Here is a 13948-nt window from a genome sequence, read left to right as displayed (position 1 = left end):
TTAAAAATTCTCCTAAGTTTTATTTTGTTTCAATTTTGTTCCAGAAATTTTTCATTTGCATCAAATATATCCTTGATAGCTAATTTTTCAAAAAATTTAAGACCAATTCAACAACAATTTCATAAAACAACTCTCAACACAAGCAAATCAAACATCATTTTCATGCATTATTGTTAGATTGATCTTAAATTTTTTGAAAATTTAACCGTTGGGGATATATTTGATGCAAATCGAAAATTTTTGGAATAAAATTGAAACAAAATAAAACTTCGGATATTTTTAAAACTTTTGTCAAACTTTAGGGACAAAAAAATACTTTACCCTAATAATAATTATGAATATAAAATTAGTCAAAATAATAACTATTTTTTCGTAAAAGTTGTACACTGAATTTTCCAATTGTTTTTTACAGAAAATTATAAATACTACGTAAAAAACTAAAAAGTAATTTGCAAGTTATGTTTGGAAACAAAACTGAAGGGAAAAAAAGGAAGACTGCAGAGGCAGCGCATGGGGTGCGTAAAGTGAAGAAGAAGCAAAGAAAGAAATGTGGAGAGAGCTGGGAGAAGTGGAAGGATCATATTCATAAAGCTCGTAAGTCGCAAGTTGAAGTTGGCGGGTAATAATCATCGCATCTGAATTTCAAATAAAATGCTCTTTAGAATTGAACTCAGCTCATCTCTAATTTCCAGAAACCCCCCTCCCCGTCCCCTTGGTAGTTGTTGCAATCATCACCCCCTTCCTTTCTTTTTATTTTAATAATGACAATGATTAATAATATTAATTATTAAATAGTAATGTTATATATCGGTGGGCGAGCAACGGCAATGGCATGTATCTGGTAGCAGTTTTTGTTTTTGCGGCAAACCTAAAAGCTGATTTGCTTCCTTCTCTGATTATTATTTGATGGAAAACAGAGTTACAGGGTTGCAGCCTGAGCTTCAAACTGCCGCTGCTGATTCCTTCTCAGATCATCCTCCTCATCGCCTCCAGGTAATAACACATACAGATCATATGCCTTCCATTTCGATCTGCCATTTTTCTGTTTCCTGATTGCTAGCTGCTGCTACCATAATATGAATGTAACTTCGCTAAAACTGTAATCACTCAATACTCAAAACTATAAGCTGCCGCTGCTTTTGTCAGTTTGCAATTGTTTGATGTAGCATTGCATTGTGTTGTTTACTGTAGACACGTGCTGCAAATGCAAATGAAAAAGGTGACAAGGCCTCCTTGATTCCTCACTCCAGACGGCCTGCACTCCCCTCTCTGCAAATACCCCCATGGTCACTAGATGCCGCATTATCTTCTTTCGCAAAGACGGATGGTCCTTCCCTCTCCAGTCCCATTTCTGCTTCCACATCCACCTCTTCTAGAGGACTTCCGCCAAGGCCGAATTCGGCCAGAGTCAGGCCTTCCATGAGAAGTATAATTCCTCAAGGGAACTTCAGGGCCAGAACTAGTCCCCGCGATGCTGAAAGGACGGTTCTCATTGTTCCTGATACTACCCTGTCAAATGCACTTTTGGATAAGCCTTCTACTTCAAGGACACTCTCTCTTAGTGGTAAAGGTTCATTCTCTCCATTGTCAAAGGTTGCCCACTCATTACCGGTTACTCCAATTGCATCTTTGGGTCAAGAAAGTGTACACGGCAGACATCTGGGATGTGCTTCTGATTTAAATGTATGTCTCTTTTCTTCAATCAAGGCAACTGTTTTCATACAACGCTTGCTAAAATTTTTTACATTTTGTATGTTAAACTGGTATATGATTTTAAACTATGCTGCATTGATGAATATTTCCATTCTTGTATAGACAATGGTTGTCAAGCAGCACATAACTCGATCACTTTCGGTTCCAGTGGATGCCAAAGCCACCAAATTGAGGTGCACTCAGTCTAGGGTCTTGATTCGTATCATTTCAGCCAGGCGGCATCTTGCAACTGTTGATGGAACTTCAACTGGTGATGCTTCAGTCATGGAGATTGGTAATTCCTTGAAATATACGTAGAGCACATAATTTCTTGTAGGTTCCCATTTTACGTTTCTTGATCAAGAATCACAATCTGAAATATTCAGTTATGAGTTCTGACTTTCAAGAACTACTGAATATTTGGCACTTAACCATATATAACATGAGATTGGTAACGCTTTGCATCGTTTAGTAGACATTATAGATGAAAGAAATTTGGTGGCTTCTAGGTGATATAATCTTTAGTGCGTCTCTCATAGACAATCTTAGAGACTATAGCCTGTTATAGCCCTTCCATGCCAATTGCTGACTAACTCTTGAAATTAAAGGATAGCAAATTAAATAAACTTTACATTGAAGTTAACTTATTCATTTCTATTTTCAATCATCAAGTTTGTCAATTTCAGATTGTCTTTAAGTTAGGATTCCTAGGTATTTAACAGAACCAGTTTTTTAGGAGTAGAGTTTCTCATCTGTGCTCATAACGTTTTTAATTCAATATTTTATTCTGGCTGTACTTGATTAATTGGTCAACTATATTCTTATATTCCTCCTTCTCCTCTTTTATCTGAGACTTTTTAATTTTGTTCTCCCCTTTCTAGCTATTGAGGATGCTACAGCAGATATTCCAGAGGAAGAAGCAGTTTGTAGGATTTGTTTGGCAGAGCTCGGGGAAGGAGAAAATACGCTTAAGATGGAATGCAGTTGTAAAGGTGATCTTGCGCTTGCTCATCAAGACTGTGCGGTAAAGTGGTTTAGTATTAAGGGCAACAGGACCTGTGATGTCTGCAAGCAGGATGTTCAAAACCTCCCGGTAACACTATTGAAAATTTATGATCGTCAACCCCCTGCCAGACAGCCATCAAATGTGCCACAACCAAGGGAAATAGCTTATTACAGGCAAGTTTCCATGTATTGATGTGCTAGTCAATTTTGTGTTCAATTCCCTCACCGAAAACCCTACTACATATTTTATTGGTTGCTGGTCTGTGTAAGAATAAGAATGCATTTAATCCTGAATTTGAATAACGTTTACATAATTACTTGTGTCTGGTATGACAAATGTTGGAGTCACTAGTTTCCTAAGGGTAATGTATTCAACTTATTTCGTCCATGGCAGGATCTGGAATGATATACCTGTACTTGTCTTGGTTAGCATGCTTGCTTACTTCTGCTTTTTGGAGCAACTACTGGTATGCCTTTCTTTATGCATATGCTGAACTTTATGGTAACTTGCTACCTGTTTCCTGCTTCAAATGATGGATGTGGGGACTATTGCATCCGATGGTCACAGTACTGCATGAGAAACTTGTGAAAGAACATTTGACCAAATTATATTTTTGATTACTTAATTCAGAAAATGTAACTTTATCTGATGGGAGAATTTCAATTTTCTCAGTCAACAGATGCTAGAATGTTTTCCTTGACAAAATTTAAGATAAGTGACTTGAGTGTTTGCTGTGAAGAAAAGAGGGAAAAAAGAGCTATCCTTTTTTTATTATTCATAATTCTTTATACGAAGGCTGAAGAGTGCTTGGATAATGCTGCATATGCGTAGGGAATAAATTATTTTTTTGGTTAATAATTATATCAGCCTTTGTCTTCTTCCTAACACTGATTTCTTGTTTACCAGGTTTCAGATTTGGGTCCTCGAGCTCTCGCAATTGCGTTACCTTTCTCCTGTGTTTTGGGTCTCCTAACATCTATGATTGCGTCAACCATGGGTAAAATTTGTTTCCTTCTGTCTGCCAAAGCACAATAAAGTCATTTTGCATCTGTCATAGTTCCCTTAGGCTCTGTTTGGTAGTTTCTGTAGGACAAAAATACAGAGATACTGGCAAAATGTCTCTTGTAACAAAATTTGCCTAGTTTTCTAGTGACCTACAAACTAGGGACAGTGGAAACACGAACAGGGACTTAACAATAAAAACCAATCATAAAAAATCAAATAGTGAAGAAAAGCATGTGCGATTTGAATTGACAATAAGTGGACTCATCATGTGTTATAATTGGTGAATCACTAGAACATATGATTATTTCTGTAGTTCCATAATCCAGATCATAACTTTGTTTCCATCATTGGCTTAAAATTTTGCTTGTATGTTCTTCCTCCACAGACCTGTTAAGATCATACATCACGTGAGTTCTTTGCAACTCAAAAGGTCTAAAACAAGAGAATTGAACTGTGCGGCTGTGCCCTCACTTCTCTTCTCAGAATTGTCCTCATTATGCTCGAATGTTGAAGAGCATTAGAGTACTCTATCAAACTTTTGTTTATCAAAAATGGATAAGCATTTTACAGTTTCTCATATCATGCGATGACTCGGAAGCCTTACGAACATCCTATACTTGGTTCTCACTGCTTTTATAAGGAGCTTCGCAAGCATAGAGACGAAAGTAGATACATTTAAGAAGCAGCCAACATTAATATTATTAAATATCACTAGATTCTCGTGTGAGTAGACTATTGAATGGAAGATAGTGAAATCAAAAAGGGGTCAGGAGTAGAGGCAGAGCTAAAGAAACTTAGGAGAAACTATTTAAAAAATTATTGCTCTAAATGGTTTAACAGAAACTTGGTTCTAGATGGAGTTCAATGGCCTTAATGTTGTTATCAGATTGATTTTGTTGTCTAAGTTATCTATTTCCTTCCACTGTTGTCTGAGTTGTCTAAGCATGAGTTCAAGTCATTTGGAGCAGATATCTTCTTTAGCTCATGTGCAAGTGCAATTTGTTTTGGTGGCAGTGAGCAGGAGTTACGTATGGGCTTATGCTTGCTTCCAGTTCGCAATTCTCATCTTGTTTGCTCACGTATTTTTTAATATGGTAAGATGATATAGCTCCTACTCTATTAATTTTATATGCTTATCGTGTTACCTGACTTGCCTCACACCTAAATTACATAGCTTAGCACACCTCGTTTTTTGATCTCTGAAGCTTAATGTCAATCCAATTCTGTCGATCCTTCTTTCCTCATTCATTGAATTCGGGATGACAATAAGCATGAATTGTCTCCTTTCGGAATATGTTAGATGGAGAGCAAATAGGCAGAATCAAACACCCAATGAGAATGGTAACAGTCTACAGCAGCAGCATCAAGAACAAATAGAGCAACAAGAGCAACATCGATGACATTAGCTTTTAGTTAGTCCAACTCTTGATATAATTGTCTCAAATTAGTTTTATCGATTCAGATTGTTGTTCTTATTTTCCTTAATTATCCGCAATACTAAGACATTTGCTCTAAAATATGTTATCCAAAATACTTGCATGCAATACTAATCAATCATACTTTCTTGTCTTTCCTTTCACTGAAAAATGCGTCCATTCGACCTAATTTGTCTCGCTTGGGGACAATTTAAGCTCTCCTATATTGAGCATGAATTGAAGGGAATTTCTGATTAAATTGACAAAATTTGAGGAGGATTTAAGATGTGGCACAGCTATGAAAATACTCTGCAGTCTGTTGCGTAATGTCAAGCGGACAAGCAAAAAGCCATTCCGAATGGTAGAAGATAATATGAACTGCTTAACGTCAACGGCACAAACAATTCTATGAAGAGACATTTGTCAAAAAGTTGATTACAATTCTTAGTTTCAACCATGCCACCATCTGCCATATCGCATAAATCCAAGGATGTTGCTGGAAAGTGGGAATGATGAGCATCTATCTTATCGTGATACACTTGTTTTGGCCTTGGGCTTAGTTATAGTTTCCATAAGACGGTTCATCCAGCGGTCCAGCATCCCTGTTAATATACGGAGAGTTTTAGATAGGAATGTGATTAGCATAAAGAATAATTAAAGTGCAGTAGGGATCAGTTTAACTCCATGGATTATGAAAAACAGCTTAAGCAATTTTATGTCTATAATAGCTTCAGTTCTTGCTGAAAATGCTGAACACTTAAATTATCTACATTATCTGTCCATGAGTTCCACCCAATAATCTCATTGAAAAGCAAATAGCCATATACAACCTGGCTAAAGGTGCATAGTAAGTAGTACGGAAAAAAACCTGTTACAGCAAAGGTTCCACCCAACACTGCACAAAGCCGAGTAATGAAATGAAGAAAACTGCGTCGCTCTTCTTTGATTGTCACAGTAATAGGTGATAGATCATACAGAAAGTAGACAGCTGCAGACAACAAGACACACAGGAAATGAAATCACAACCTACCCAAGAAATACGCCAACTTCAAACACAAAGGAATAAAAGCAACCTGGCCAGGTCCTATCGTGGTCTTTCATGGGTGAAAAGTATTCTGTAACTGAGAACTGATTAGTTGGTACAACTTCTTTTGAGATGTATCTATATTCTGTGGGAACAACCTGCATCGCAAAATAGAGAGCTTTTTTGGAGGTTTACCACAGAAAATACACTAAAACAACAACGATAATGACAATATTCAAACCTTAATATAATATTTAAATGTTCCACTTGTGTCATGCAAAATCCTCGTTGTATCATCAAGTGGGTTGTGAATTCCAGGATATTCAGGGCCAAATGACAAGTCATGAATAATATGACTGACATTCACATTCTTTGCTCCTCCAAAAATCTGCAGAAAACCATCAAAGACTGTTTTAGGCATTTTCAATGGAAATCTCCTATAGAAGTCTCTCAATTGAGGTATCCTTTCAATGCAACTGGAGACAGATCTAAGCTCTTAATAAAATGTTCAATTACAGGCAACTTCGTCCTTGAGAGAAAATTATAAAATAAGTAGACTCCATAGTTATCGTGTTGGCTTCTTGAACAACTCTCAATTATCCACCACTAATTCCATCACGAAACTTTTAAATCTCAAGCATTTTATTTTTGCACCTTGATACCTTTCTGCCTTTTCTTTCTTTTTAAGTATCTAGATAGGCTATAAAGTAAAACAGCATAGAGACTATTATCAACTCCTTCAATAAACACTTTTTTTCCCCTGTTGACAGGATACTAACAATTATGATATAAGTTTTGGGCTTGGAAAATTCACATTTTCATTTACTCATCTACCAAAATTATGGACATAATACAAAAGCTATTAAAAGGAACTTGAAGAATTGTGTGTTTTCATGGAAATAAGAACACCTTTAATTCTATTATGGTCCATAGATCCTTGCACCAGTATATTTATTTAAAAAAAAAAGAAAAACCCTGATATTTTAATTACAAATTTACATATACATTTTTTAACTGAAATATTATTGAGGGAGGACAAAAGTATTACCATTTGAGCAACATATATATTTAGCCCATGAACTGAAATATGGAAATTTCCTGCAACTCTTTGAACATCTAAAGTGCCATAAACCTACAAGAGAATGAATCCAAAAGTTTAAGAGTCTTCTGGGTTTGACAAATAGAACACCAAAAGTACTTTATATTATGAAAAGATTAGAATTTATACCCTACATCCTTCTCCATCTGTTAATGCTTGCTTCACCTTCTTGATCGTATTTTCCGTAGATTCATCTAAGGTTTGTAAATGAATCTTTTGCTCTGAATCTTCATGATGATCTTTATCATGATCTGCTCACAGTTGTTAGAAGACTGTAAGTGGCAAGAAAATAAATGAAAGAATAGACGAAAAGGGAACTGTGAAGTTCAGATTGTGCTATCGCAATGTTTAACACTACCTAGTTAATATGCGAAAAAAGATTTAGAAAACGATTCTTTTATTTGGGTTACTGATTTGTTCAGTCAAAACTTCATGTAAGTTCAACATTATCAAAATCCTAATTAGCCCTCCATTTAAGCCCAAATGAATAAACTGAGTTTAACCCAATGAGATACAATTCATACAATTTTTTTGAGTTCTGGAAATGTGGGCATAATGAAACTAAGATATTACCGTGCTTATGATGAGTATGCTCCTTTTCGACAAGATCCGATATATATTCAGTGCCAATTATATGGCCATAACTGTTCAGGCGAAGCTACAGCAGTTACAAACTTATTAGCGTAACAACTAAATAACAGATAGAAGTTAGAAAAACAAAGAAACCTCAAGAAGGCTAAATAGATTTACTCAAAACAAAATTTCATGGGTAGCAAACAATGCTCACTATGCATATTCAACACATTCATCTACTATAATAAACAAGAAAAAGAAAAATTATTTAGAGTGACAACTTTATAAAAGGTTCTGAGCGCGCGCAGGTGGCGGTGTTCAAACTTCAAAACAACCATAAAACGAAAAAGAAAGAGCATAACAAACAAATTAGCTTGACATTGCTATCTTATCCCTCTTTAAGTTATTCAAGAAATAATGGACTGAAACCCTGTTCAAAACTGTTTGGTCGGTAACCAAGAATGATGATTCAATTATTGTCCCCTTTGGTAACAAAACAAGAAATGGAAGAGACTCCACAAATACTTAACTCAGCATTCCCTTTATACAGGGGTTGTGATGATGATCTCTAGAAATAGTATATAGGTGAAACTTTGGTTTGTTTCTTTGTTTATAAATGTGTATTAATAGCAACAAAAATTTATGATTGCATCCCAAGTTTTTGATGCGCTGCAAAAATCAACAATAGGAAAAATGTATAGTTGTAGAAATTCTAGATATACCAAAAGATACTAAAACACTTACTTTCCATATGTTTGTATCAAGATCAACCTCATGCTTGCCTGACATATCAATGGCATCTACACTCAAAACTGCCCACAGAAACAAGATGAACGTTTAAAAACCTCAATGTTAAAGCAAATTAGAGATTCAAAACGAAGATAGAAACTAGAGATAAAGTTGTAGTATTATTGTTGAAGCAGATGAAAGGACAGTGCTAACCATCACAAGGTAAAGAAGGAAAAGTCATATTTATGTGAATGGGAAGATTTTCTCCACGTTTCAAGTCGACTGACATCTGAAAAGGGAGAGTATAAGTGAAATTTTTTTGCATATCCTATGTGAATCTGCATAGTATAGAATACTCATTGAGAACCCAAAAGGTTGGATAACAGATCCCCTTTGTTTATTCCACAATATCAATGGTAGAAAAAGAAAGAAAGGAAATGTAGCAAAGTGTCCTAAAACAAGGGAAGCCTGTTTCATTCTGCAGTTAATGCACCTTTGTGACTGTTTTTCATTCCTTTTCTATTCAGCTGAATTTATTCTCACAAAGTATATATCAAACACCAACCCAGCTAACGAGAACTAAGCAAGTATAGTTTAATAATTATAAATAAATTAAAAAAAGAAACTTGTGAAGCAATCATAATGAAAAGAGAGAATTTGGATATGACAACATGTTTGAGAAAGAGAGCAAGGAAACCTGATGAACAGTGTAGGTTGAAAGATAATAACCGAGCTCATGCAGGAATAAGGTGGCCATTATAACTATACCAATCACGGAAACTGCAAGCAACAAAAAATTGAGCTGAGGGAAAAAATAATGAAAAAAGGGTGAAATAAGTTGGAAGGGAATAGATAGATACCGAGAGCCCCAGATTGAGTTTTATGCAACAAATGCTCTTCGGCGCGGGGGAAGGCGTCAAGGTTCTTAATCACTTGCTTCAAAGTGACACCCATATCTCTTTCTTATTCTTATGCGATCGATATGAATAAGAATTTGTATGCAGTAATTTGGGACTTCCCTTCCCCTTCCCTATCCCCGCCGGTGGCCTGCAAATTAATGAATCATAAAAACGCCCAAACACAACGGAAACAACTCAATTCAAATCAATTCATGAATCAAACCTCTCTCTGTCTTTATCGCAACTCAGTACTCCACCACAATCTGCCCCCAGCAACCAACACAGGAATTTTGCTTTTATTTTATTTTTTATTTACTCTTCCGTTTCTCCGTCAACGAGTTTCTCCTCCCGTCTCCCGATCTATTTTTTCTTTTTTGTTTTCCAAGTCTTCGTTTTCTATTTCTCATTTACTTTTTTTTTCCCTGAGGAATCCTGGTCCTGCTAGTTGACTGGCCCAGGCCCAATAAATGATAATTCCTACAAAAAAAAGCATTTTTTTTGGTGACTGTATAAAAAAAAAAGAGTATTTGAGATTATAATCCCTGCTCCGTCTCTATTAACTAAAAAAAATTCAGGATTTAAGTAGAATGGAGTATTGCAAAATATTTAAGTTTTTCTTGTTTTAGATCTCATTCGTTTCTTTCATTTTTGTAAAGTTTCTACTTACCTCATGATTATTTCTTTAATTATTTGTAATCTAAGTTCTTACTTCTTACATGTAAATCTCCAAATCACCAAATACTTTTGAAAAGTTTCTATAATAAATAATATTCTATATATCGGGATATACTGTTTGCTAAATTTATCTCTATTTATTATATTTAATTTATTTACAGACCTCATAAATTATTTTTAAATTAAATTGTTACGACCCGGCCCAAAGAAGCGACGGGTCGGTCCTGGTTCGAGCTCCACCCGACCCGGCTACTCACCCTCCAAACGACCCGGACACGTGTCTTGTACGACCCACACGCGGCTACAGGACGATGTCTTTGGGAATATGGGCCTGTCCTCACAAGGAGCCCACGACTGACATGTATATAAGGGGAAGATTGGCTCTTCCCCCGAGGTACGTCACTTTTCCACATCACTTTTCCCGCCTGCACAATACCTGACTTGGGCGTCGGAGTGTCTTTGCAGGTGGCCCCCCCTTCGTCCGTTCACCAGCACAAGTGCTCGCTAGCTCGGCCAACCCGCAACCAGCGTGACCAGAACTGAGGCGACCTCACCCCTACATCTGTCCACCCGATCTGTTCGGAACCCGACAACGAACATTGGCGCCGTCTGTGGGGAATTCCTGCCTAAATGGAAGTCGTGCTGGGTCCCGGTGACCAAGCTCGAGCAGCTGGAGCGGAGGGGGCAGCCTCCGTCGCTTCACTGAGGGGGCGACGGAGATCCCCCCAACAACACACGAGGACACGACCCTTCGGGGGAACGGGTGGCGATAGCGCCATAATAATGCAGGAGCTACGCCACAGAGTCCAGAACTTAGAGCGACAGCTAGCCGACCGGGAGCGGGATGGACGGTCTACCGATCCCAGCTTTACCCCATCTCCCGGAAGCGAAGAGGAAGACTCTCACCGAAGCCGCCAGCAGCGTGCATCCGCTTCCCGGACGGAAGCGGAGAGCACGCGGGAGGAGTCACCCATAATAAGAAGGCGAAACGACAGGATCATCTACTCCCGAGGCGGACCAACCCGCCGAGCAGCAAGAGGTCACGAGGACGGGGAAGGGAGATCCGAGAGAACACGGCAACCCGTCATAATGGGCGTCACCCCGTTCCACCGATCTATCCTCGAGGTCCGGTTGCCGAAACACTTCGACAAACCAACGGACATGAGGTATGACGGAACTCAAGACCCTCTGGAACACCTCACGGCCTTCGAGGCCAGGATGAATCTAGAGCGAGTAGGGGATGAAGTAAGATGCCGCGCCTTCCCGGTAACTCTAGCAGGACCAGCGATCAGATGGTTTAACGGCCTCCCTCAAGGTTCCATCTACAATTTTTCAGACATCAGCCGTGCATTCCTGGCCCAATTTACAACGCGAATAGCAAAGGCCAAGCATCCTATCAACCTTCTAGGGATAACCCAGAGACAGGGAGAGTCGACCAGGAGGTACTTAGATCGGTTCAACGACGAATGCTTGGAAATCGACGGCTTAACCGACTCGGTGGCCAGTCTCTGCCTAACAAACGGCCTCCTCAACGAGAACTTCCGAAAACATCTTACCACGAAGCCAGTTTGGACAATGCATGAAATCCAGACGGTGGCTAAGGAGTACATAAACGACGAGGAGGTCAGCCGAGTCGTTGCTGCCAATAAGCGGCAGTCCGGTTACAGCCAGGCTCGGCAGTCCGGTGGCGACGGTGAGAGAGCAAAAGAAAAGGCCAGGGAGGAGGCATCAAACAAAGCACCCAGGCCGTTCCCTCGAGTCGGAAAATTTACTAACTACACTCCACTCACCCTCCCCATCGTGGAAGTTTATCAACAAATAGCTGAGAAGGGAATTCTTCCGAAGCCTCGACCACTTAAGGACCGTACGGGCGGAAACAAGAACCTTTATTGTGATTACCATAAGGGGTATGGCCATCAAACACAGGACTGTTTCGACCTGAAGGATGCACTAGAACAGGCGATAAGGGAAGGAAAGCTAGCCGCGTTCTCCCATCTCATCAGGGAGCCGAGAAGGTGTTATCGTGATCAAGACGAGGAAGGCAAGACACGCTCGGCCAAGCGGCGACAGGAGCCCGAAGACAGAGACCATGGCCTCACTGTGATAAACGTGGTAACGGCAAAAAACGCCGCACCAAAATCCCGGTCGGCACACAAGAAAGACGCCAAGGTTCTGGCGATCTCATCCCCGCTGGTGCAAAGTTCCAAGGATGCTAAAGTCCTGACAGTCTCCTCCCCGCCGGCGCAAAGCTCTAAAAAGCCTCCCTCCATTTCTTTCGGCCCGGAAGATCAATGGTTCAACGACGCCCCAGAAAACCCCCCATGGTAATTACGGCCAGAGTGGGAACCGGCCTCGTCAAACGGATCCTTGTCGACACAGGAGCCGATTCAAATATCATGTTCCGCAACGTGTTTGACGCGCTAGGGCTAAAGGATGCCGACCTGACGACTCACCAGCACGGGGTTATCGGGTTAGGCGACCACTTCATCAAACCGGATGGAGTCATTTCCCTACCAATCTCGGTGGGGCAGATCCAAGGCCGAAGATCGGCAATGGCCGAGTTCGTAATTCTCCGAGATTCCACAGCCTACAACATCATCTTGGGAAGAAAAACAATCAACGATTTCGAAGCCATAATCAACACAAAGCTGCTAGTCATGAAGTTCGTTACCGACGACGGATCCATAGGGTCCATAAGGGGAGACCTTGAGACGGCGGTCGCTTGTGACAACGCCAGCCTCTCCCTTAGAAAGAAGTCCAAGGAAGCATCCGGTGTGTTCCTAGCCGACCTTGATGCCAGAGTGGACGACAAGCCGAGACCAGAACCAGAAGGGGATCTAGAGAAGTTCAGAATCGGTGACGAAGGGGAAAAGTTCACATTCGTTAACAAGAACCTCCCACATGAGCTGAAGGAGCCTTTGATTGAAATGATAAGGGCCAACAGGGACTTGTTCGCCTGGACACCAGCCGACATGCCGGGCATAGATCCAAAAATCATCTCACATCATCTAGCCGTCAAGGCGGAAGCACGCCCAGTGGCTCAACGAAGGAGAAAGATGTCGGCGGAAAGAGCAGAGGAGGTGGCCAAGCAAACGGCCGGCCTCCTAAAAGCAGGCTTCATACGTGAAGTGGACTACTCGACGTGGCTCTCAAATGTGGTATTGGTGAAAAAACACAATGGCAGGTGGAGAATGTGCGTGGACTACTCTGACCTTAACAAAGCATGCCCCAAAGATTGCTTCCCCCTCCCCAACATAGATGCACTCGTCGACGCTGCGGCGGGATACCGGTATCTGAGTTTCATGGACGCCTACTCCGGTTACAATCAGATACCGATGCACCGTCCCGACGAAGACAAGACGGCGTTCATAACGCCAGGAGGAACCTTCTGCTATAAGGTAATGCCATTCGGCTTAAAAAATGCGGGGGCAACATATCAAAGGCTGATGAACAGGATATTCCACGACCTCATAGGGAAAACAGTTGAAGTTTACGTGGACGACATCCTGGCAAAAACAACACGACCTGACGACCTCTTAAACGACCTGGCAAGTGTATTTGCGTCCCTCCGTCAACACGGTATGAGCTGAATCCCCTCAAGTGCGCCTTCGCCATGGAAGCCGGCAAGTTCCTGGGATTTATGATAACTCAGAGAGGGGTAGAAGCTAACCCGGAGAAATGCCAGGCAATACTCCAGATGAAGAGCCCGGGTTGCATCAAGGACGTTCAGAGGTTGGCAGGACGGCTGACCTCATTATCCCGGTTTCTCGGAGCTTCGGCGACAAAGGCCCTACCATTCTTTAACCTCATGAAGAAAGGGATGGCGTTTGA

The 13948-nt window shown here is 40.4% G+C and overlaps 3 protein-coding genes across 3 annotated transcripts; 2 read left to right on the top strand and 1 right to left on the bottom strand.

Moving 5' to 3' along the window:
- The first annotated feature begins 472 nt into the window (after window positions 1–472).
- LOC107496168 (uncharacterized) lies at window positions 473–5242 on the top strand. Its single transcript, XM_016117371.3, has 9 exons — window positions 473–619; window positions 918–993; window positions 1192–1683; window positions 1816–1987; window positions 2574–2871; window positions 3092–3164; window positions 3605–3695; window positions 4718–4797; window positions 4909–5242. Exons 3-9 carry the CDS (start codon window positions 1420–1422, stop codon window positions 5101–5103), a joined length of 1173 nt encoding a protein of 390 aa, XP_015972857.2. The 5' UTR covers window positions 473–619; window positions 918–993; window positions 1192–1419; the 3' UTR covers window positions 5104–5242.
- Window positions 5243–5470: 228 nt separating this feature from the next.
- Window positions 5471–9812, bottom strand: LOC107496169 (uncharacterized). Its single transcript, XM_016117373.3, has 12 exons — window positions 9666–9812; window positions 9404–9590; window positions 9241–9323; window positions 8757–8832; window positions 8559–8626; window positions 7815–7899; window positions 7371–7492; window positions 7191–7274; window positions 6384–6530; window positions 6192–6300; window positions 5987–6106; window positions 5471–5720 (listed from the first exon to the last, which is right to left on the bottom strand). Exons 2-12 carry the CDS (start codon window positions 9495–9497, stop codon window positions 5644–5646), a joined length of 1065 nt encoding a protein of 354 aa, XP_015972859.1. The 5' UTR covers window positions 9498–9590; window positions 9666–9812; the 3' UTR covers window positions 5471–5643.
- Window positions 9813–10747: 935 nt separating this feature from the next.
- Window positions 10748–12445, top strand: LOC107496065 (uncharacterized). Its single transcript, XM_016117262.1, has one exon. It carries the CDS (start codon window positions 10748–10750, stop codon window positions 12443–12445), a length of 1698 nt encoding a protein of 565 aa, XP_015972748.1.
- Window positions 12446–13948: the final 1503 nt, after the last annotated feature.

This window comes from Arachis duranensis, chromosome 7 (genome assembly GCF_000817695.3).
Source record: "Arachis duranensis cultivar V14167 chromosome 7, aradu.V14167.gnm2.J7QH, whole genome shotgun sequence".
NCBI lineage: Eukaryota > Viridiplantae > Streptophyta > Magnoliopsida > Fabales > Fabaceae > Arachis > Arachis duranensis.
The sequence above is the reverse complement of the archived record's forward strand: the minus strand, read 5'-3'. Positions and strand labels throughout refer to the sequence as shown.

Coding starts and splice junctions, on each gene's coding strand:
- LOC107496065 (XM_016117262.1), top strand. CDS start 10,748: ATGGAAGTCGTGCTGGGTCCCGGTGACCAAGCTCGAGCAGCTGGAGCG.
- LOC107496169 (XM_016117373.3), bottom strand. CDS start 9,497: ATGGGTGTCACTTTGAAGCAAGTGATTAAGAACCTTGACGCCTTCCCC. Junction 7,275..7,370: donor CAGATGGAGAAGGATGTAGG/GTATAAATTCTA, acceptor ATTCTCTTGTAG/GTTTATGGCACTTTAGATGT. Junction 5,721..5,986: donor TGGAACCTTTGCTGTAACAG/GTTTTTTTCCGT, acceptor GTATATTAACAG/GGATGCTGGACCGCTGGATG.
- LOC107496168 (XM_016117371.3), top strand. CDS start 1,420: ATGAGAAGTATAATTCCTCAAGGGAACTTCAGGGCCAGAACTAGTCCC. Junction 1,684..1,815: donor GATGTGCTTCTGATTTAAAT/GTATGTCTCTTT, acceptor ATTCTTGTATAG/ACAATGGTTGTCAAGCAGCA. Junction 4,798..4,908: donor CTCACGTATTTTTTAATATG/GTAAGATGATAT, acceptor TGATCTCTGAAG/CTTAATGTCAATCCAATTCT.